A 25,215-nucleotide genomic window follows, 5' to 3' on the forward strand; every position below is an offset into this window, starting at 1 on the left:
AAGATGCGTTAGAATATAAAACAAGCACTGTTCAGTCCATCATCTGAAAATGTAAATAAGTGCGAGAATCTGTTGAAAAAAAGAAAAAGTCCGCCTTCGTGGGTAGGTTGAGGTTTGGAGGCACCTGTAATGTGTCTGCACACACCTCAGAAAGTAGGTAGTTGCGCCCCTGTTTAGCACAAGCCATTTAACCTACGCTGTCATGTTTGGTGGTTATAAAAAACATAGGTAAAGATGATTTATCCAAAAAGACAAAATTCCAAGCATCAAAGGATAAAAAGGACACCTAGGTATTAGCAGGCAGGACACCGGAACCAAACAAGATGGACAATGGAAGCATCTATCTGGGAATAAAATGAACTGAGAGGCTTAATAGGTCGGGAGGTTGATTATTAGAATGAAGAACAGGTGGTTCTCATTACTAGATGGAGAACCCCTGCTGGAATGACTAAATAGAAACTGAAAGAAAAGCACAGAAACCAGAGAATCAGAGTCACAAAGCAGAAAGCAGGACATAAGCAGACACAAAAATGACTCCAAACCAAAGGATGTCAAACTCTGAAAACAGTGGAGGCTAACATAACATGAAGTAAATACAAGAATACATTGCACAAAGCATAACAAGAATACTGTGAATAAAAGGACTGCCAAAATATACATAATACCAGAAAAACGCAAATAAAACCTGGTTTCCTTTTAACTCATGACTGAAATAGTAGAAATATGGAAGAAAGAACTCTGGTTAAACGTGACCAAAATTAAACTTGCATACAAAATGCTGTGTGTAATTAATGCTGCACATCCCCTTAAACCCATAGGGACACAGGGTGGTGGCAGCATCATGCTGTGGGAACACTTTTCTTCTGCAGAGACAGAAAAATGGCTTGTTGATGGGAAGATGGAAACAAGGCTATCCTGGAAGAAAACCTGTTACACACAACACCCCTAAACATACAGCCAGAGCTACAGTGGGATGGTTCAGATCAAATCATATTAATGATGCTATTAGAATAGCTCACTCAAACTACAACCTAAATCCAATCGCTAATTGTAAGTAAATTAAAATATTTTGAAGTATGTTGTTCTAAAATTATAAACTAAATATGAAACTAAAATTCAAGGAATATAACTACTTTTGCTTGACATTGTGCAAATGATACAGGTCAGCAAAATGTTAAAGTAAAAAAATGTTTATAAATTATTAAAATAGTTTAGGCATGGGCGATGACCAGACTCGCTCTAAAGCATACAGTAGAGATTGGATATTTTTAAATGTTTAAATTATGGATTTGCACAAATTTTATTAGTGAATACGATTATTTTTAGATGACCGTACTAATAACACTACTTCAAGGTCGTAGTGATGCAGAAAGTTTTGTGTGCTACCATATTTTCTACAGCCAGGACTTGAAAGACCCACAGAATGGTTTTCTCCATTGTTTTAAAGATGGTAAGGTTAATTTCATAAGACTTCACAACACATAAGACAATGGCCCTTAAACAGTACCCCAAAAGAAATTCAGGAGTAACATTTTCTGTAATTGCTATTCTGGTTTGACAGCGAGTTAAAATAACATCAATTTTCCGTGTCCAATTATTTCTCATTTCTAACGTCCAGACTGAAAATTGGAAAATAAAATTTCAAGCAACAGCTTTAAACAGTCAAAAGTACCAGCCACACAGTCATCATGATCACTGACAACTGTAATCATCTCTGAGCCTTTCACAACGTTCTGATCCTTTTTGATATCAGCTAAAGCTTTGCATTCAAATACATGCTCATAGACATTTTACCTGTTGACTCCAAAAAGATCCAGATGAAACTGTTACTGAGGACTTTCCATATATCCTCTTTCTGGACAACCACTCGCACAGTGTTTATTTATTTATTTAAAATATACAGAGACAGTGCACATTTCTGTAAATATGCCAGCTTAGCCAAATGTCAAGCCAATGTTCAGCGGTAGTCTCTGGGGCAGGTGAGCACTACAATAATTAAAACACAGTACTTACAATACATTTTGTTCATCCAGAGCTGGACTATTACGGTTAGGTTAGTTCTCAACCACACCTCCCCATCTTAAACAAAAACATTTCCATCAACTGTTCTTTTTATGAAGTGCCACATTTTTCATACAAAGTGTTATTTTGAATGCTCTTAAAGTATTTTATTTTAGCCACTTATTTTTAAGGCATATTGTTTATGTATTTTCTGTCTCAAAGCAACCTTAGATATTCTGTTGTTGTGCTCTGAACTTCCTTGTAGTTCACAAAATGATTGTAAAATCATAATGTGCTGTGTTCCCTGTGTGTATTTTTGTCTTCCTAATGTGCCCTCTGCTCAAGAAAAGCCTGGTTCTGTAGAAAGATGGATAGTGAGGCAAATAATTTTGTTAACTTTTCAGGCATTTGCAGACATATTTTCTCTTTTAATGTGTTTATCATGACTCATGAGCTTCTCTATAGCAGCCATTAACATATGATTATCATCTCAAAGCTAATGGCCCTGTCTGTTGTTCTTCTTTCTAAATCTTTTCTTTTCTACATCTTTAATGTTCATTTTTTTAACTGATTCCTTCCTATTTCTCTGTCATTTTCCCTCTTATTCTTTTACTGTTCCGTGTGACTCCACGTTCTGCCCCGCAGCTCTTCAACATCCCAGACTGAAGCCTTACTCCCACACAATGCTCTCCATTATTGCTTGATTGTCTGTGGCCTGCCATTTGAATAATGTGCAATCTCTTAATCTCTTTAACATTTGTTTTTCCTTGCTGTTATTTTTTTCCTTCTAACTTTTGTATTTTTTTCCTCTTTCCAGTTCTTCCATTCTTCTCTCATCTTTTCTTGTGACGTCCGTGAAGCGTCAGAAAACTTCATTTTTACACTTCTCCACATTCCAATTTCCTCCTTAGAGTCAATTGACTCTTTTGTTAGTCCATAAAACTGTAAAAAAGAGAGTAAGAACCCCAGGGGAGTTTTGTTGTTACTACTTGGGATGGTCAAATAAAAGTAAAGTAGAAGTGTAATTTTTGACCACAGAAGCCAAACCACATATAATGAGAAGAAATAACCACTCCTTATATACGATGAAGCAAAAACTTAACATGCAATGTAAACAAATGAAATGGATAAATGTAATAAAGAAAGAAATCACAACTTTCATAAATGCAGAGCAAAACAATATAAGGCATTTTATGTTAGCTAATTCTTATCCATTTGTACTGTGTTAGACAAACCATTTAACCAGTCTGAAGTTTTAATAAGTTACTTTTTGCTGTGGAGTTTATTGATGGTAAAACAGCCCTGTGGAATCTAAAGGCCTTCTCGTGTGGCTGAATTAACTTACAGCAACTGCAGTAAGTACAAGAACTGTAGTGTTCCTGCTTAGATGAAACTTGGTTATTTTATTCCATAGTCTTAAGACCTATACAGACTCTGCAGGAAAAGAGATACGTGTTCTCTCTCCCAGAGCTGCAAGAACAAAATGGCGTCATTATGTTCTTGCATCTTGTTCTTGATGCATATTCTGGGCAGAACGTTTTCTTCTGTGTCATCAAATTTAAGGGTATGAGGTTACTACGCCAACAAATGCTGCTGTGGAAGACCCTATAAGGATTTACAATGATTTCTGCGCTCGAGTTTTAGTAAAGTATAAAATGTCCTTGAGTAAAACAACAAATGTCTCTATTCCTGCAGAGTATGCAGGAATAGGCATCTCTATAGGCATAAGAAATCAGACAAACACTTTTTCTTGCAAGGAGCCAGAACGTAAAAACTTAAATTGGCCACGATCAATATTCCTTTGCACTTTCACTTTGATGGACAGACACAAACACTTTAAGGAACCGTGATGTTCATGGTGGCCAGGTGTGCTTTAATGTCACAATTGCCTTTTTTTTTTTGCTGTGTACATATTTAATAGAAGATTCTTTTGACCAAAAGAAAAACTTACCCACAGCTTTACAGTATTAACACAAATAATTAAAACAAATGTATAACATAATCTACCTGCATTATAGTAACAATTATTGCATTCCTGTTGCTGAAAAGTATAGACCCATACAGATGGAAAACAGGTGAGTGTGGAAAGCTGATTCTCATTTTAAACAGATTGAATATACTATGTACAAACATATTTTGTTTTTCAACTAAGATATTTAGAAAAGTCAGGAATTGTACGACTCACAAGGAATGAGATAATTTTAAAGCTAATGCCGGCTAAATCAGTAGGTTGTTTAAAAAAGATTTACCAAACATGCACAGTAGTGAAACATTAAAGCAAACTATGGAATGTATTTAGTAGAAGCTTTGCTATATTTAGTAGAAGTAAATTTGCTTATTATGCAGAACATTATTGTTTCTTGTAGTTCTGCTCTTTATAGAGTTGCAGTGGGAGTCTATAAAGAGCTGATATACGGTGGATAATTAGCCAAGCTATGAGCTCGAGTAGCAAGAAGCAGTCTGCTGTTTAACACTCCAGCCACTCTTGTTTTTTTAGCATTCTTACAGTACTTTCAAAAAAACATCATCTAAATAACGGCAATGGCCAGCGCTTTTTTTTTTTTCCATAACATGACTTTCCAAACTGTAGACTTCCTCTTGAAAACGAGAGCTAGTAACAGAGTGATCACCAAACACCATATCGCTCACTGTGGAACTTTCTCTGATACATTTTTAAAGGTGTAAATAAGATGCACAAACAATTAGTATATTTAATTAAATGACAATGGAAAATATTTCCTCTGTTGTGATCTTAGTGAACAGATTGGGAGCGGAATGTCCTCCGTATTTAATGGTTTAAAAAATACTGCTTAATGTTAGCTTTTACCACAATGTACAATGGAGGAACCAGACTGCTGTACACAGTGCTACATCAGCATCCCATTTGATAGAGATACCCATCCCACAATTAACGCAAAGCAAATTTAGGAGGTTAGGTTCTAGAGTCTGCCTCTGAAAAGAGGAAGAGGGGTATAAGAAAAAGGAACCACTCATAGCTGGGCAGCATCAGACAATAGTCAAACATCTGTGGCAGCAGCAATTGCACAGCATGATTTACCTGACGGCCTACAATGCCCCCAGCCAATCGGAAGGGAGTCGGGTGGCAGAGATAGGAGCCATAAGTCATCCAGTGCGGTAATGCAAACGAACCCGGAGAAGTGGGCTTTCTTTGTGAAGGATAGGGCATCCTGGAATGAGTTTGCCCCGAGAAAGGGGACCATGCCCTGGAAAGTGTTCCGGTTGCATCTGGTAAGCTCTCGGGCCCTTGAAAATCTGAGGGAGAAGGTGTAAATCTTGCGCCCCTCTGTATCCATATCCGCAGCAGGTCTCCAAGGTGAACGGCCTCTGGGATGTTGGATCAAGGGGGTTAAGGGAAGTCGGCAATTTAGATCTGTAACTTCGGGTTAAAGATTGGGTCTAAGGGCTGGGTTGGTCGGGCTCGGGTGCGAAGCAGGTCTGGGCTCATGCCGCAGCTGGGGAAGCAGTCGCGCCATCACCCTCCCCTCTACACGGTTTGAAGCGTGGTGCGCAGCCCGCCTCGCAGGGCTCATATGCCACCCCCCCTCACCTCGCCCACCCCCACTCCCCTAAAAACCGACTCTTCTTGAGATTTGCTATTGGTTCTCTTTTGTCTTCAGAGCACCTAATCTGTGGTTGTTGTATCAGTCACACTAAATGACCACAGATAACCTATTCAGTCTCACAACTAAAGATATTGGTTAGATTTCTTCATAACATGAAATTTTGTCTAAGACAGCCAATAGTTGCACGGGTTGAACCTGGCATGAGATGGCGAGTACTTGAAATCTTTAGTATTAAATTTTGTCTCAAATTTCAATTATACTTGCACAAATGGATGAGTATGCTCAAAAATGTTTTTATCTTGCTTAAATACTTTGTCTTTGAGAGTGATGTTTTTACATAAAAAAAATTTGTTCTAGTAAAAGTTCTAGTAAAATTACTTCTTTTAACATTTTATGTTTTTGTACTAGTAGCCAGTTAAAAATATAACTTCTTAAACAAACTATTACATCTCAATAAAGTAATCCCCAACAAACTCTTAGTTGTTTTAGGCTTAGTAAATGTTTTTTATGCTGCCATGGCGAAGCACAAGGACTGTACAGTTCAAAGAAAAATGTTAAGACAATTATTAAAATTATTGTTCTGAGTGTCTTGGAAAAAATAATAGTTGTAAGTCTGGTTCCTTAGAAGTTAGGTACAAAAAAAATCAAGGGTGTTTTAAAACATTTACACAAACTGCAATCCAATCCATTCTATTTTTCCTTTAAATTCTCTGAAAGATATATCAAATTTTTACCTTTTATAATATTCCGCTGTTTTCAAGCCTCTGGAGCACCACAAGATAATATATTGAAATCATGTACTGACATGTGTTTTTATATGGGTGCATTTGTTTCAGTTTGTAAAAACTTATCTGATCTCTGAATCTTTTAAATGTGTATGTGACGGTGTGGTCCCTGTAGAAATTCCATTGGTGCAGTTTTCATGGCTCCTCCTGTTTCAAATGCACACGCTGCTTTGTTCCAGTGAAACTGTTCTTTGCAGCGTCCCTGCCCGTTTTCCTTACTGTTTGTGACTGATCATTTTACTGAAGGTACCTAGGGACATTAGGTAAAACAGTAGCAAAGGTGCTTTTGTGGTTATGTAGCAAACCACACAATTTGTTTGAGATTTGAGGGGATATTTGTAAAGGGAAACCCAGTAGAACACCAAACACTCAAATCTCTTTGCATGTGTTGTTTTTCAGTAAAATGTTGTTCTTTCAGCTACTTTTTTTGAAATATGGTGTTATAATTTAACTCTCCCAGCTTTATACAATCTTATTTTAGTGTAATAGTTAATAATTCACTCTTCGTACATGGCCATTGCTTTTTAAAGCTGTTTTTTTCTCACTTTAGATTACAATTGTTTTCCTTTGGTTTAGTACATTGCAGAAATCAATAGCAGACAATAAACACTTATTCACTGCCTTTATGACTCAAATAAACCTCCGAAGGGCAGTTTGTTTAAGTAACTGTGTTCACTTCAGAAGTCATTATGGGCATTTTGAACATGGGTTCACAAACCGTTTTACATGCCTCTGGTCAATAGACATTATTAGTTTTAGCAAATACAGAACAATAATTTTCCCCACATTGCTGTTTAATCTGCTGGCTTGTAGATCCAAGCTCTCTTGCTAACTAACACTACACAGATTTGGAACAAGGTTTAGCTTGTTCATTGTTGCTATCCTCTTGCTATATGTCAAAGAGCAGACATCCTATTTAGTTCACATTTGTGACCTGATTGTCTTCTCTCTTTTCACAGGGTTGGTAAAGCTAGGAGTGCACTGTGTTACATGCCAGAAGGTTGCCATAAAGATTGTCAACCGCGAGAAGCTCAGCGAGTCAGTACTAATGAAGGTAAGGTTCCAGGTTGGAAATTTTTGGTTTTTAAATCATAACCCACTAGGACCTAAGATTCATAATTGTCAAAGATAGGAATAATCTCTTAATATATTGCACTAAGACTGAAGAAACTTAAAGCAATATTTTCATTCGGCTTAAAGCTGTTTTGGCCGTTTCCTCTAAGATCATAAAGTCAGCATCTTTTTCACAGGCCTCTTATTAGTTTTTGTTTTATCAAAAAACTTTCCAAGTTTAACAAATTATTTCGCATAACAGATCAACGTTTAACAATTTTACCTGTGGTCTGACTTGTCACTTTTATAGATCATTATTCTTCTTTCATCACAAATCTTGCACTGCTGCATAATGATAGATAATTTTTCAGGACTAATGTTCAGGAAAGCCAAGCTGATACAGTCTGATCTCTCCCAGCAATAGATATAACATTGTGGGATGTCTTGAAATGACGTACAGCAGGAACACAGGTCTTTTAAATGAGAGAACCAGTATTGATTCCTGACTGAAACTGTAGTTTTCTGACTTGTGCTTTCTGTCACTGTTATATTTACTCAGTGTTCCACAAGTTCACTGTTTATTGCTGTTGATAAACTTGTGAATCAATATTAAATTATTTTATGTTCAACATGAACAAAGCAGCCTTGGTAAAGTTAAAGTTCGTAGCAAATGTCACTGTCACTCGTGTAATTATGTTTGAAAAGGGTTGAGCAAAGTACAACTTCACTTCCACTCTCATTAAAAAAATCCCATTTTATTTTAGGAATAACATGACCTACTTGAAATGTAACTGCTATTCAAGTTCCACTGCACATCACCTGTGTGGTGCCTTGGTAGCTCAGTTTTCATTTCTCTGTAAACTTTGTTTTTCTCTTGCCAATCTCTGTTTGATTGTCAATCTGATTCTAAAAGTTTACAGCCAACTTTGGTTGCAAGTTGGTCACTGGAATGGTGTTTCTAAGAATGATTGTGGTACTTCTTTGTAGCAGACATGCTGCATGACACCTGTTTGTATCGCATTGTGTGGTGTGAGCTGTCTCCAGCCTTCTCCTCAATAGCATGATAATGGGCAATGTTTTCAATTGTAATTTCTTTGATTCACTGTAAGTAAAAGAGATGCTTAAAAAAACACGTAATAAAACTATTCAGATATGGGACACATTGTCTCTCTATGGACTTATACAGGTACATTCCATGAATTAGAATATCATGAAAAAGTTAATTGTCACTCATTTCAGAAAGTAAAACTCATATATAGTTCTATTACACTTAAAGTGAACTATTTCAAGCCATTTGTCTTGTTATTTTGATTATTGTTGCTCACAAATGATGAAAACCCAAATTCAATGTCTCAGGAAATTGGAAAAGAACATTGTTAAAAGGTAATATAAAGGTAAAACACATTGTTTCCTGCACCGACATGGACTGAAAGGCCAATTAGTGAGGAAGAAGCCATTACTCCAAGAGCAACATAAAAGGCCAGATTACAGTTGTCAAATGCATTCAGCATCAAGGACCTTCATTTTCGGAGACCTGTCCATTGGTCTGACAAATCTTTAACTAAAGTATTCGACCACCATGATCATTATTACATTTGGAGAAAAAAGATGGAAGATAAAGGACATCTCAAGAGTTTCTCTAGAGGCACCCCTGCTAATAAAATACTTAAACTTGATTACTTTTAACCTATGATTGTTTAATTTAAGCCTTTAAGCTGAGAAAACAGTCAACTACAGCACAACTCTGCTAAAACAAACCCACTTACATAGACCCTGCTTCCTTTCTGTGGAAGCAGGGTCTATGTAAGCAATTTCTTATGTAAAACATTCCACATTCAGAATAGCTATAGTGTTGATTCCATGCATTACTGTTACAACCTTCAGCCAGGGTCCCTGAAGTCAATTTTCTTTTTTATCTTTGGATAGCTTGCTTCTAGAAGTAGCAGACGTCTTTAGCAGAATTAAGATTTTTAATCAACCTTAATTTCAGCGAATTTGTTGTCTGAAAATAAAGCATGTAAGGAGAAAATCTGCATCTGGTCTAACTGAAAGCTGGCTTTCCAGAGCTTTAAAGCAGCAACTTTACATACATTTTAGTTTAAGCCTAAAGAGTAAAATTTGTATCTTCCTCATTAGATATCTCAATAATTTAGCAAGTATCAGAAACTGTGATTAACCATAGTCAGTCTATAAAACCTTGAAACTCCACTTACCCAAGTGTTTCTCTTTAAGAAAGTTGTTTTTTTTGCTCTTTCTCTTAACATCCCAGGACTCCTGCTGAGCAGCTTCATTCAATGTCCGCTCAAAATAGTCATTATGTGAAATTGTATTTTGTGTTGATTGGATGGCTATATAAAAAAAAAAACAGAGTTATCAAGGAGACAGAGGGCTTTTTTACAAGATGCTCCAACTTGACAATTTTCTTTCACAGGACACAAGCAGAGAGAAGTGCTTACTGTAATTGTTGGAATATGAGCTGGAAAGCTTGAAGCGAATGGTTTTGCTCACATCACAGGTCATCTGAAATTGAAAATTCCCTCAGTTTTGCATCATTTCATGCTGTAATACCATTAGTTTAGATGAAAAGCTTTTCGTGCTCAAATATTGCTGTTTGATAAACATTCTGTATAAATAAACTTCATGCTGTCTCCCACAGCCTTTTTTTTTACACTCACGTCATGCTTTGCTCTAGAAATAACTCCTTTTCTGTCTCTTACTCCATTCAACATGCAGTCAAGTATTTCCATGAAGGAAAATACCATTTCTGTTGCCTTTGCTCTGACAGAAGTATTATTAGGAGTAGCAGAAGTGGCTGGTGGAACAGCTGCAATGTGTGACAGCAGTAAGGTGCGGCAAATACTGACAGGTCTCCGACAGGACACAGACTTTTGCTGAAGCTGCAGTTCACAGCCAATTACCGAGCTCTGACATTGTCATTCTCCTGCTAACTGCTGGTTCTCAGCTCTTGCTTGTGTTGCAAACAGATGTGTATTCAGCTGGACTACCTTGCTTAAAGACAGAATGAAAAGAGTTGGGGGGACTTTCTTTGTTTTAAAGTTATTAATGTCATAATTTATTTAATCAAAATCTGTTCAGATATGTCTCTTATTAGATCCTATTTCTTTAGAGATTTTTTGGGCATACAGCATCCTGATGACCAGGGAAGGCAGCAGACAGGTCAGGGGTTTAGTTTTGAAGTAGTTTAAAAGCCGAGTTAGGTTATTAAAAAATATTCCAAACTTTGAACATCTCCGAAAGCTCCATTTAAATTGATCATTGGAAATTAAAAAAGTATCGCACAACTGAAAATCTACACATGGCCTAAACTGGGGGAGCAACAAAAGAATGACAGAAACACTTGACATCATCATCTTCAGCTTCTTTGTAAATAACCATCCAATTGTCCAAGGGACAGACAGTAAAACGATGTTTGCATAAACAATATGAAATTTTTTTATTAGTTGCTTTAAGTTGGTAGAAGTCTGCTTTGGTCTTGGCCCAGCATTGACGAACCTCTACAGCCTTTGAGACCAACTAATCTGGATTTATACTGATTGAGGACACATAGTTACCTACTGCAAGTAAGATATTGACTGCTTTTAAAGTTTTCTCAGAACCTCCTTTCAAAATACTAAGCTGTTTTTTAATTTTAAATTTAAATTCTTAATGACTATTTCATACGTGAAACTTTATTTTCACAGGGCACATGACATTAATGCTAATTTTTCACAGTTCTGTATGGTCACATTAACATTGATTTTACAAATTAGATGCTAAATTAAATCTCCTATTCCAAAGATCCTGCTGCTCCTGGACAGGTGTCCCCACCATCAATCCTCTTTTCCCATTATTCCAATTGTTTTGCACTGCAGTGTCTAGGGCTTGTTTTTGTCCTGCCTGCCTGTTTGCCTGTCAAACTGTCAAAGTCACCAGGCTGCGCACTCCTGCTAGGATCCAGCTGTGAAATGTCACCTTTTAATATGATAATGTCTTTGGTCCCTGTGGTGCCATTAGGGAGAAAATCTGACTCCCCTGGACAGGTCTGTGTGTGCAGCTCTGCTGAAGACTCACTCCTGAACAGCTATAGATACCCATGGACAAAAATGCTCAATAAGAAAATTTCTCCAGTACATGTACCACACAGGGAGGGACATATTGCTATGGATGTGCACATGCATATCTTTTATGACCTGTGTCATCCCTCTCCGTCTGTCCTGACTGGCCTTAAGAGTCAAGGGTCTGCGGAGACGGGGAGACAGGTTGCATTAATTGTCTTAGAGATTTTTTGGCAGAGACCTCTCTGCTCCATTCACTGTGCTGAAGTTTATGTAACTTATCTTGAACACTTTGGTCCATTACCCTACAGGCTGTGACCTAATAGTGCAGAGAGCACATTGAACTTTCTTGGATAACATATTCATCTGGGAACATTGTCAGTTTTCCAACAAGGGAATAAGCCTTGACTGTTTTGAAGAACAAGCTGAAGCCACTGTTGTTTTTAAGCATAAAATGTAACAATGTAGCTTCTTGAATAATAATAAGTCTCTCTGTCTGTGGGAAAAGCCGACTGTCATGTTTTGAATGATGAGATGGAAACAGAAGCATAGAGAATAAATTTTATGTGCACATATGACAGTGTGTCAGAAGCATTCAGCACCAAGGGTAACACGGCAGCCTGATCTAAGTACTGTTGAGAATCAACTATTATTCTACAGGGGATGGACAATGAAACTGAAACACCTGGTTTTAGACCACAATAATTTATTAGTATGGTATAGGGCCTCCTTTTGCGGCCATACAGCGTCAATTCGTCTTGGGAATGACATATACAAGTCCTACACAGTGGTCAGAGGGATTTTAAGCCATTCTTCTTGCAGGATAGTGGCCAGGTCACTACATGATACTGGTGGAGGAAAACGTTTCCTGACTCGCTCCTCCAAAACACCCCAAAGTGGCTCAATAATATTTAGATCTGGTGACTGTGCAGGCCATGGGAGATGTTCAACTTCACTTTCATGTTCATCAAACCAATCTTTCACCAGTCTTGCTGTGTGTATTGGTGCATTGTCATCCTGATACACAGCACCGCCTTCAGGATACAATGTTTGAACCATTGGATGCACATGGTCCTCAAGAATGGTTCGGTAGTCCTTGGCAGTGATGCGCCCATCTAGCACAAGTATTGGGCCAAGGGAATGCCATGATATGGCAGCCCAAACCATCACTGATCCACCCCCATGCTTCACTCTGGGCATGCAACAGTCTGGGTGGTACGCTTCTTTGGGGCTTCTCCACACCGTAACTCTCCTGGATGTGGGGAAAACAGTAAAGGTGGACTCATCAGAGAACAATACATGTTTCACATTGTCCACAGCCCAAGATTTGCGCTCCTTGCACCATTGAAACCGACGTTTGGCATTGGCATGAGTGACCAAAGGTTTGGCTATAGCAGCCCGGCCGTGTATATTGACCCTGTGGAGCTCCCGATGGACAGTTCTGGTGGAAACAGGAGAGTTGAGGTGCATATTTAATTCTGCCGTGATTTGGGCAGCCGTGGTTTTATGTTTTTTGGATACAATCCGGGTTAGCACCCGAACATCCCTTTCAGAAAGCTTCCTCTTGCGTCCACAGTCAATCCTGTTGGATGTGGTTCGTCCTTCTTGGTGGTATGCTGACATTACCCTGGATACCGTGGCTCTTGATACATCACAAAGACTTGCTGTCTTGGTCATAGATGCGCCAGCAAGACGTGCACCAACAATTTGTCCTCTTTTGAACTCTGGTATGTCACCCATAATGTTGTGTGCATTTCAATATTTTGAGCAAAACTGTGCTCTTACCTTGCTAATTGAACCGTCACACTCTGCTCTTACTGGTGCAATGTGCAATCAATGAAGACTGACTACCAGGCTGGTCCAATTTAGCCATGAAAGCTCCCACACTAAAATGACAGGTGTTTCAGTTTCATTGTCCAACCCCTGCATATGTGTGTTTGTTTTGAGTGCATATCTTTAGAGGCCAGTCCTTGTTTCTTAAAGTCAGTCGCTTCTCTATCTATATCTGCCAAGACTCTATGCTGTGGGCCTGTGAGGGTGAGACACAGTGGCAAGGGGACATGGGGTGAAAGAGGGCAAGGCCAAACGAAGAGAGAGATGGACATGCTGCCAGGGACCCCCGCCGAGACAAGATAACACAGATGCCTGTGTAGGGACATCACATGTCTTCTTACATTTCCTGTCTAAAGAGAATGTGTTTGCTATTGATCTGTTATTGTGACATTCACACAAACAGAGCGGGCAAATTGTAGTGGTTATGACTGTGGTAGTACGCATATAAACAAAATTCAATAATACAAATAAATTGGTGCAATTTGATATTTTTCTAAATCAGGCATGCATATCGGACATAACTAATCAACTCACATAAGTAGGTAGAGTTGTGTGTGATTTGATACCGAGTAAATAAATAAAGATTCAACTTTGCATTCATAATTGAGTAGGCATTGGCATAGGCATTTTACCTAATAAAACAAAAAATATAGAATCAATATCTGATAAATGTACTAGTTGCTTTCAAGACCTTATTGTCCGAAATGATGTGCCTGTTTGTCCTTCAACAATTATAAAGTAACTCTGTCAGGCTGTCTGTTCGGGTAGAAAGCCTACAGTCAGCTGCCGAACAACCGTGCTGCTCATGGCTTGCCAACGGTAATTGTAAAGAAGTACTTCCCTGAGAGTGTTGTTTGCATCATCTTTAGTTGTGGCACCATCATTACTGTCAAAATAAGGTGAGATCTTTCCATGTAATCCATGCAACATTCATTAACTGCTCACAGTTAAATCCATAAGAATTACAATAAATATCCTTATATCCTTATGTGAAATCCATGTAATAATTATTATAAATACACAGTTGAAGCAGTGGATAGTGAAACAAGCTTGTTCTCATATTCTGGAGCTGAGAGACTGGAGAGGCCTGTGTGGAGGCACATTATCTGCCACATGTTATCTGTCTTATCTTTTGCAAAAATATAAACAATTATATCCAAATAAATGATGTATGATGGTTTTATATTCTTTCACATGTATTGAATAAAATTAGTAATATTTGATTAACAAGTTAAAAGATGTATGGAAGGTGTGGATGACTGCGATAGACTACTCGGTCGCCCGGACCTCCAGTTGAAGAAGGGCGAGACTTTTGTATGAAGGCTGTCAGAGGCTAGGCGAGTCATTTCCCGACACCAGCTTAAACAGACCTTTCAGTAAACCTGCTTAGTAAGACCTTTCAGGTTTAGGGAAGTCCGGATCTGTTGGATGGAGAGCTGGATTGAGCAATCCCTTTTGACATGGGGAAGTAGGAGGGAGGGGTTAGCTCATCGGACAACGAAATTATTTATTACGCATTTTGTGCGGCCAGTTATATTTCTAAAAACCCACATGTCTATGAGAGATGGAGATGCAGCTACAAATGAAAACAACAAGAAACGTAGCTAAATACGATATCTGCCGTCAAAGGCAACTCTCATATTTCGGTTCTAGATTTGGTTTCACAGTTAAATGATTTAATAAAAGGTTAAAAATCGCACATTTGGAAAAAATATTTTGCAGTAAGTAATTGTTTTGTTGTTCCGTTTGCTGATTGAATGTTGTTGCTTGATGAGAGAGACACGTCCTGCGGCTTTTGAACCTACTGTCTGTGAGAGCTAAATAAGAAATGTCAAGTTCCATATGTCCATCCATAAGTTTGTGGAAAGTTAAGCGATTCTCGTTTAGAGTTTAGCCTCTTGAGTTAATGCTGCCAATAAGGTATGCATTTTGTCTTTTTTATTTGTTTTATACTTGTCGAAGGTTACGCGTCTCTGTGCAACAAGGTAAGTAAGCGACTGTTTGATATGTGACAATATTGTTCCTTATTTCTTCATTTTGAATGGATTTTTCTTTTGTTCTACAAGAATGTCATGATATGAGGGTTGATTTCCATTTTTTCTGTTTTCTTTCGGTCAGTTCTGACGGCAATGCTGGTGCTATTAATCATGCAATGTTAAAGACCATGTCCCCAAATAAATGCTCATTAAAACAACTTGAGCTTTGTAATGAACTCGAGGGGTGTAACAAATACTGTATTACAGTGTCAGTGTTATTCATTATAGAGCATGCTGTCATGTAGCAGTATTTAGATCAGTTTATTTCAGCCTTTGTTCTAGATTGTCGTAAAAGTTTCAATGATATATCTGATTGTAGTAGATATGGGTAAGTTTACGTGAGTAGCTATTTTCTTCACGCTGTTTCCTTTACGTTAAAAAGTCAATATACATCTAGCTTACATGAATGGCATGTTCTTTTGCCTTTTTCAATTTGAAGAATTGCTCACAGAATTGGGCCAAAACTGTATAGAATTATGTAGCAAACAAAAAATTGTGAAATATGTCAAAGCATCTTTATATTTTGGTTTCTTCGAAATAGTCCCTTTTGCTTTGATTACTGCTTTGCACACTCTTGACATTCTCTCGATGAGCTTCTTGAGGTCAGCTGAAATGGTTTTCCAAGAGTTCCTAGAGGTAGGAATAAAAATAAAGACAAACCACTGAATGAGCAGCTTTAACTCTGGACATAAAGCAAACCATTCGTCATGTGTAAATATATCTGTTAAGATTAATGGTATTGATATATTGGATATGAGTTAAGTCATTTCAGGTCGACAATGCAATGCCAGTCTCTAGAAAATTTTGAGGGCATCTCTAGGTTATGTTGGAGATTGTACTTGAGATTTAATTGAAAATATGAGACAAAAATATTTTTCCACAAGGGAAATTTGTGCATTTCTGTTGAATGATAAGAAAGCCTAATTGTGTTGATTGTAGGTGTAAAACATGGGTGAGAACATTTCCTGGAGCAGAAAGTTTGCTTCACCATGTTATGTACAACACAACCTACCTTTCTAGAGAAAGGGAAAACTTTATTAAGCTTCAGCGTAGTCCAGGGATGAGTTAAATCATTACAAGCTTCCAGCTCTAACAACTGGCAGGGAGGGGGGTATCTTTGGAATGCAGCAGTTGGTAGTCGCTGTTGTTGCCTGCTATGTTTCTCCCTCTGAGCCAGCAAGCTGGTGGTGACTGCTGCAGCCAGGATAAGGACAACTAATTAGCCGGAGTGACTTTCTCTCCTCCTAAAGCTGTATGACATCAAAGTCACTCTGCTGTCCCCAAGCCCAGAGAGAGAACGGAAGAGAGCGAGAGGAGGGATGAAGTCCAGGATGAAGAAACGGAAGGGTGCATGTTGGGGGAGGGTTAGGATGATGGATGAACTTAAAGCTGCAATATTTTGTGAAGGCAATTTGTAACATCTATGCTCCACTTTATAATTATTATTTTTAATTATACTGAGGTGTCTTTTGGCTTTCTTTGCCCTTGATTTTGTACAAAATCTTTAAACCTAGCCTCCTTTGTTGTGTTTTGCTTCGTATTAGCCAGAGTTTGTATATCGGGTTATATATTTTACACTACCAGACCATGCTTGATAAATATTCTTGTTTTCAGCAACTACTGAACTATACAGCAAAAATATAAACGTACCCTTGTTGGCAGCGCTAATAAAATGTTTTCCTCTTTTTTCTTTTTTTTTTTACTTCTTTCACTGTACAAAATCACATTTAGTTTAAGTATTTTTGCAGATATAAGTTAATCCCTGAGAAACAAACTGAAAATAATTCAGAATATTTCATATTAAGCAGCGTGTCCTTAAACCATTTGCAAAGTGTGGGCGGAAACTGGACAAGCTGACGAAAGAAGTGAGGCATGCTGTAGTGTCTCTCTTGTAGCCGTTTCAGAACTCTGTTCTTTGTAAAACGTTGACCTGTTTTTAAACAATTCTGATTTGTCTTTATAAAAGAATAATAGAATATAAGAACAACATTCTGAATATTTATTCCTGCCCACTTGGTGTAAAGTGTCATTACATTGATAATAAGAGTAGTTTTTTACACTTTACTGATACTAATACAACATAAGTTTGAAAAATGTTATTCTTGTTAACGGTATTCATACTGATAACACAGTAGTTATTTTTTTACAAATAAAAATATGAACAGCATGGCGCATATATGTATTTAGCCTCTCTGTAGAAAATTCAGCTACATCTGTAAAAGAGGTACATTTACAGCACACATGCGGGACCTGACATTTTTTTGCCAGTTAAGGTTGTGCCACAAACTCTTGGATTCGGGTTGAGGAATTGACTGTTCCATTCTACCATAGAATATAGACTGATCTAAACTCCAACAAAGCTCTGGCTGTCTCTTTAGGGTCATTTTCCTGCTGGAGCAAGAACTACCACCCTAATGTTAAACTTTTTTTGGCCCCTTCTAACATTAATTTATTTCAAGATTGCCTTGTATTTAGCTCAATCGGCCTTCCCACTAACGCTCACCTGCTTCTCTGTCCTTGATGAAGAAGGCATCCCAAGAACATAATGATGCCAACATGGTTTCAAAATGGGATGTTGAGTTGAGGGTGATCACGTGAAGTGTTTTTTTGTTCTTGTTGCACAGTGTTTATGTAGAAAAAACATTTTGTCCTCATCCGACCAGAGCACCTTCTTCCACATATTTGCTTTGTCCCCTGCATGGCTTATGGCAAACTGCTAACTGGACTTTCTTTCAACATAAATCAGATTTGAGGAGTGTTCAACTAGCAGTTTTCCAGTTAATGCATTTCCCCACCTGAGCTATGTATCTATGCATCTTCTCCAGAGTTGCCATAAGCCTTGTGTCTGCTTCTTTGACTAAAACTGTCTATGCCATGCTGTTTTAAAATTCAGGTGATGATTAGAACAATGGAAGTTTGTGGTGCTGTTTGATCACTAATGTTTGGCCTTTAAGAACGGCTGTATATATAGTGAGATTACAGAATACACAAGTGTGCTAATTACTAAGAGGTGACTTCTAAAAGTAACAGGTCGCAGTGGATTTTTTCGGAGTATCAAAATAAAGGGAGCTAAAATATATGCATTCCAAACCATTCAGATATTTTTTTTTATTAGGAAAGACAATTATGAGCTTGTGTTGGTTTCACACAGAAAACCCCCCAAAAATACGATAGCATTGTGTCATAAAAACTGTAGAGAACAACAAGGGGTATGAATTCTTTTGTAAAGGTTTGTATACCAGGTGACAAAAACTGTTGAGTGAGTGAGAAGTAGAATGCCTTGACCACATATGAATCAGTTTTAATCATGTTATCTCGACACCTCCGTGACTGAGACGCAGTGTTTCTCTCTGCGATCTTTTCCCTATCCCTCCTAATGATTAGATTGGCCATTTTGTATTGCCCCCAGTGGGTTGTATATAGAGATGCCTCCAACACACATGTACTTTAACACTGTCATGTGTGTATTGTGCACAACCGTGCCTCGGAGCGTGCACAGACACTATTTGAAATAAATGGCTTTCATATTTTCTACCCCTGCGAGTTGATCTATCAGCTTTGTATGGTTCTCAAGCAGAAGTTGGGGCTTAACTCACAGTTAGATCTCGATAGCTTGACTGTACACAAAGCCCACTTAGGTGGTTAAGATGATTGCTTCACTCTTTTGCATTCAGTGGCGACAGTGGTAGGGGTTCATCCTGTAACCGATGGTTTGCCAGTTTGAATCCCCATTCTGTCTGTTCCAGTCATTGTGTTCTTGAGCAAGACACTTCACCCGCCTTGCCTGCTGATGGTGGTCAGAGGGCTCACTGGTGCCTATGTATGGTAGCCTCACTTCTGTCAGTCTGCCCCAGGGCAGCTGTGGCTCCATTGTATGTCACCACTGTCAGTGTGTGAATGTGTGCATGAATGGGTGGATGATTACTGTAGTTTAAAGCACTTTGGGGTCTCTTGGGACTTGAAGCGCTATTCAAGTGCAGGCCATTTACCATTTTACCTTTTTTTTTTCCCCTAAAATTTAGATTGATTATACACCAAATAGGAATCAAAAATCAACTAAACAGGTATAGTTTTTAAACAAGCTCCTTTTTATGTTATGAGCCATTTGAAGGTCACTCAGCATTCTACTTGCTAATACGTTCTCTAGTCACTGTTCCTAAATCAGTGTTTATTACTTATTTCACCAGCTTTTACTGAGTGTTGATGAAGCTCTGTTAAATTGGAAATAGGGAATCAATTTTATCCGCAAGGTGCCAGATATTTTTAGTTTCTGGATAAAATGTTAGCCTTAACTAGTGTGTTTTTAATTTGGTTACTCTTAATCAAAAACGCAAAACACTGATTACACTCTGATCTGACCTGTAGCTTGAAATCGTACACATACCAGGAGGGAGTCTTATTCTGTGCTGCTTTAAACAGCTGATTTTTGCTATTACTCCATGTAGTGTCAAAGCTCATCAAACACACGGTGTTGTTTGATTTTTTTGCCTTTCATGTGTCTTATCAAGATAAAACAAAGATGAGTGCAGACAGAATAATGAAATGGAGGTGAGCAGAACAGAAGATGCAACGGGATCCCCCATCAAGCGCAACAGGAGACAGACGGACGTCCAAATCGATGTTGCTTGTTTCTCCTCCTCAAAAGCAACAGCCGCTGTGTTGTCAGATAGATGAGATTTATTTCCTTGTTTTTTTTAATGCTTAGTTTATATTTTTCTTTGTTATTGTAAGGTACATAATATCTAATTCTTGCCTTAAGAATGGTGATGCTGTTGTGGGATGATCACTTTTAGTTCCTGTGTGTATATGCCCTAATCCTTTATCCAACGTTCTGTAGGCTCATTCATCAGCGTGTTCTTCGTGTTCCAAGTTGTTGTCATTCTAAGGGTACCAAATATTTCTCTTTCTGCATAGGGATCTATGCTATGCACCAATGTTCACAATATTTGACATTGCCAGGAAGTGATGACGCATTAAAAAAATAAACAAAATTGCCATTTAAAGAGCAAAATTGTAATAGAGCATTTTGCACTACTTCCAAGTTAGAGACTGAGATTTAGGTTCAATTTCACACTGCATTAAAAAGTGCTTATGATTAGAAGATGATTGTTTGATTGATCTGCGTTTTATTCTCAGAGCAAAGCAGTGGAGTGCTATGAGACGAAATGCAGAACAAAGTTTCTCTGTATTGAAAAATGAATTTCAACTGATTCAGTGTTTTTTGACTTGACATTTTGTACCCTCAAATTGCCATTTTATCCCAGCCTATTTTCCTTAATATTTTATATGGATATCCTTTACCATTGCACAGCAGTTTGTTACTTAATAGTTGAGGATTTAGATAAATTATAGAAAAAAGTTACAAAAATCCTAGGCATAGGCCTTTAGTTTATTTGTTCACTGATTGAACAACTACTGAATTGCAACAGTCATCTCAAAATCAGAGTTTGAAGAAAAGTTCTGCTTAGTTCCAGTGTAGAATAATATACTGTATCTTAAGTGCATTCACAGTCTGCAAGTCTGTTACTTTAGTTATTCATATCACACCCTCTTTTTAGTGATTGTGTTTCTGATCTCTGTTAAGGCCAGTGATTATACTGGTCCTTCTCAAAAAATTAGCATATTGTGATAAAGTTCATTATTTTCCATAATGTCATGATGAAAATTTAACATTCATATATTTTAGATTCATTGCACACTAACTGAAATATGTCAGGTCTTTTATTGTCTTAATACAGATGATTTTGGCATACAGCTCATGAAAACCCAAAATTCCTATCTCACAAAATTAGCATATTATTAAAAGGGTCTCTAAACGAGCTATGAACCTAATCATCTGAATCAACGAGTTAACTCTAAACACCTGCAAAAGATTCCTGAGGCCTTTAAAACTCCCAGCCTGGTTCATCACTCAAAACCCCAATCATGGGTAAGACTGCCGACCTGACTGCTGTCCAGAAGGCCACTATTGACACCCTCAAGCAAGAGGGTAAGACACAGAAAGAAATTTCTGAACAAATAGGCTTTTCCCAGAGTGCTGTATCAAGGCACCTCAGTGGGAAGTCTGTGGGAAGGAAAAAGTGTGGCAGAAAACGCTGCACAACGAGAAGAGGTGACCGGACCCTGAGGAAGATTCTGGAGAAGGGCCGATTCCAGACCTTGGGGGATCTGCGGAAGCAGTGGACTGAGTCTGGAGTAGAAACATCCAGAGCCACCGTGCACAGGCGTGTGCAAGAAATGGGCTACAGAGAAGCAGCACTGGACTGTTGCTCAGTGGTCCAAAGTACTTTTTTCGGATGAAAGCAAATTCTCCATGTCATTCGGAAATCAAGGTGCCAGAGTCTGGAGGAAGACTGGGGAGAAGGAAATGCCAAAATGCCAGAAGTCCAGTATCAAGTACCCACAGTCAGTGATGGTCTGGGGTGCCGTGTCAGCTGCTAGTGTTGGTCCACTGTGTTTTATCAAGGGCAGGGTCAATGCAGCTAGCTATCAGGAGATTTTGGAGCACTTCATGCTTCCATCTGCTGAAAAGCTTTATGGAGATGAAGATTTCATTTTTCAGCACAACCTGGCACCTGCTCACAGTGCCAAAACCACTGGTAAATGGTTTACTGACCATGGTATCACTGTGCTCAATTGGCCTGCCAACTCTCCTGACCTGAACCCCATAGAGAATCTGTGGTGGCATAATTAATTTATTTTTATATATATTTATTGTGGCAGTTCTGATTCTCCACATGTTAAAAACATTATCTGCGATCTGAGCATTGGTTGTTAATGACCTCAGTGTGCTAGCACTCACAAGGATATCACTCTCCACTCACTGAAACAAATGAGCACATCAGTGTGCCAGTCATTTGACATGGACTCAGTTTAAATTCTAATTAACGACTGTGGAAGCTGAAGGGACTGTCAATTTTTAAAGTTTTCAGTTAATTTGACCTGTTCATTTGAGCAATCTCACTTATTGACTAGTTGTTCATCCAGTATAGACTCAGGTGTCTGTAGCTTATGTGTCGATAAGTAGAGGATGTATTCACATGCAAGTTAATTAAGTTTAAAAAGCCTCATGTCTTCTCTTTTCCCAGCTTTGTAAGTAGTTCTAATTATTCATTCAATCCAGTCTCCTCTTAAGCTTGTTTGACTTTACATTTACCAAATACTCATATAGGTGTGTGGAATTACAATTTCCTGTCATGTTTTTCAAAACAAATGTACAGAAATGGTAAAATGGCTTTTTCAAAACTTGATGACCTCCTTAGCTGCAACTTTCCAACAGTGAGGTGCTGAGATTTTTTTTTTCATACTTTTTCTTCACTATGCGCGGTTGTAAGATAAGCTTGGGTCCAGGTCCAGCAGTGTTTGTGAGACTTCCAGTTGCTTTTAACTTTTTAATTATTGCTCTGACTGTAGACATGAGCATTTTTTGGTGTGTAATGGTTTTCTTGTAGCCATTTCCTGACCCAGGAAGCTCAATACACATTTTTCTTGCTTGAATGGTTTGTTCATCTTGTTTTCTGCCATTTTCAAAAGTGGCTGAGAAAGATGGGCCATTAAGTCTCATCATATTTATAGGAAAGAGGATGCCAGTCTGATTTGATGATTTTGTTAAAAACAAATATTTCTGAATGTGGGATTTTTACCCCACTGAAAATAAGTGTACTAAACTTTAGTTTGAGATTGTGCTACTGCAATAAAAGTTACATTTTCTTTACCAATAGGGTCTTTCCTGTCTAAAGTGATTTCTAGCTTTGAGGGTTAACCTGCCAATTCCAATATTGACAAAAAAGTCAAAACTTCAGGTTGATTATTCAGAAGAAGAATATAGAAATCCCCTCTATTAATGTACGGTTTGTTAATTCGTTCATGAAATTGGTGATCAGAAGAAAATTATCAATTGCGATCTCTTTGGACCGTACATGTCTACTTCTGTGTAGTTGTTTTCAGCGGTGGACAGGTAATCTTCTAAGTTTAGCCAAACTAACCACACGAGAAAGCTAAACCTATTGGTCACAATAGTTACACTTTAAAGCAGATTTTTGACATTTTCCAACAGTCTCCACAACGTCACTAGTTTATAAACCTTTATACCTTTTTCACTTTTGCATTATGTCTACTTATATAGATGTTTATGGTAATGAACTGTAAGGACCACGTTAGTGTTTAATTTATAATGTTCCACATAAAAAATGTGGCAGAATGCAATATATCAAGGATAATCGGCCCAAGAAACTACAGATACATCTCAAAGAATTAGAATGTCATGAAAAAGTTTCAGATTTTTTGCCACTCATTGCAGAAAATGAAACTTATATTGTAAAGATTACACTTCACCGTGGACTTCAAACAGTGTGGATTCTGTTACTGCAGACTCTGGGACCTTGATTTCCAAATGAAATGCAAAGTTAACTTTTTTAATTTTGTGGTACTGGTTGCCTTTGATTTGTAAGTTTACCAACAGGAAATGGAGTGGAGAGAGAAGGGAAGACATGCAGCAAAGGTCAATGGGCCAAGCCTCGAACCAGTGATGGCTGTGTAAAGGGCTTTAGCCTCCATACATGGGTTGCTTCGCTGTACCCCTGCGCCACTGTCACTCCTCTTTACAATCCTCTGAAAGCTGTGGTTATCCCCAATCAGTTTTGTACTCTCTGTTATCAGTCTGACAAACTACTTAATGTTTTATTTTTGACATTTCAAAGTCCTTTTAAAAGTATGGAGGGAGTGGTGAGTTGACAGACTTAGGACACTAGAATATCACCAACCTGCCTGAAAAATCACTTTTCTTGTAAATAGGTTTGGCTCTAACACTAACATGGTCTTAACATCATGCCCCATTTCATTATTGCACCCTTTTTATGACAGACCTCAGCCATCAAGGTCAATTAGGACCAAGGTTATCCACGGACATGTCTGTTAGTATGAAATGATGTGGCTTGCCATGAGTTTCAATGTCTTCCTGATGGATCAGTCAACAGAACAGAAACATGATTACAAACACTGAATGAGCGAAACCAAGAGTAAATGAGGGACAGGCGAAAAAGATGAAGGAGGGGGAGGAATACTGAAATTGGCTTGGGTGGGAAGCAGTAATGAGAGCCATTTCGAAGGATGGGAGATGGATAAAGGATACGGATTAGCTAGCCGGCATAGACTGTGTCCTGATTGATTTACATGTCTCTGGCATTGATTAGACTCCCCCATGTTGGGACTTTACCTGCTCCGTTCAAAGGATGACTGATAAAGTGATTATCAAAAAACCCCGCTGTGTACACGTGTGTTTACTTGTCTGCAAATGTGGGGTTGTGTTTTTGAGAGGTTCCCAAGGTAGAGAGAAAAGCAATAACCAAAGAGAGATGAAAGTAAGTGGGAGAATATTCTATTTTCTTCGGTTTAGCAGCTTTGACAGGAATAGAACTGTACACATGTGGTTTTATTTCATATTTGTCCTGCTCTCAGTGGGGCCAGTTCGGTTGTGGGAGATAACAAAGTTACCTGCACCTACTCTTTACATCAACAAATGGTGTTAAATCCACGATCCCAAACCTGTCTTTGTAAATTTCTTATCCAATTTGTAATAAACAGGTTTTCTCAGAAACACGGGCTGTCAGCTTGAAGCTGGAAATGCTGCAATGCACAACAAGAGAGTTATGTCTCGACTACTCGTGACCAACGTCTTTTAACACAGCTGTAAAGTATATTCTTGAATTACTGAGACAGTGTGCCGGGTTCTTCTCTATCAGCAAAAAAGCAACAGCCCACATACATAAATCAATGTGTACACCAGTGTGGCCTCCCTCTGTAACTGTGAGAAAATGCAAATTCTGTCCCACTGGCTCACTGACCGACATATGGATGTAAATTGCTCATA

At 38.2% G+C, this 25,215-nt stretch overlaps 1 protein-coding gene across 4 annotated transcripts in view; it reads left to right on the forward strand.

The window, feature by feature from the left end:
- The window catches only part of brsk2a (BR serine/threonine kinase 2a), a 272,067-nt gene that overhangs the window by 145,532 nt on the left and 101,320 nt on the right, over positions 1–25,215 (forward strand). For all 4 annotated transcript variants that reach the window (XM_047349792.1, XM_047349802.1, XM_047349822.1 and 1 more), the window contains exon 2: positions 7,330–7,424. In XM_047349792.1, the coding sequence (XP_047205748.1) occupies positions 7,330–7,424 (95 nt within the window). The remainder of the gene's footprint in view (positions 1–7,329; positions 7,425–25,215) is intronic.

Source organism: Girardinichthys multiradiatus, chromosome 2 (genome assembly GCF_021462225.1).
Source record: "Girardinichthys multiradiatus isolate DD_20200921_A chromosome 2, DD_fGirMul_XY1, whole genome shotgun sequence".
NCBI lineage: Eukaryota > Metazoa > Chordata > Actinopteri > Cyprinodontiformes > Goodeidae > Girardinichthys > Girardinichthys multiradiatus.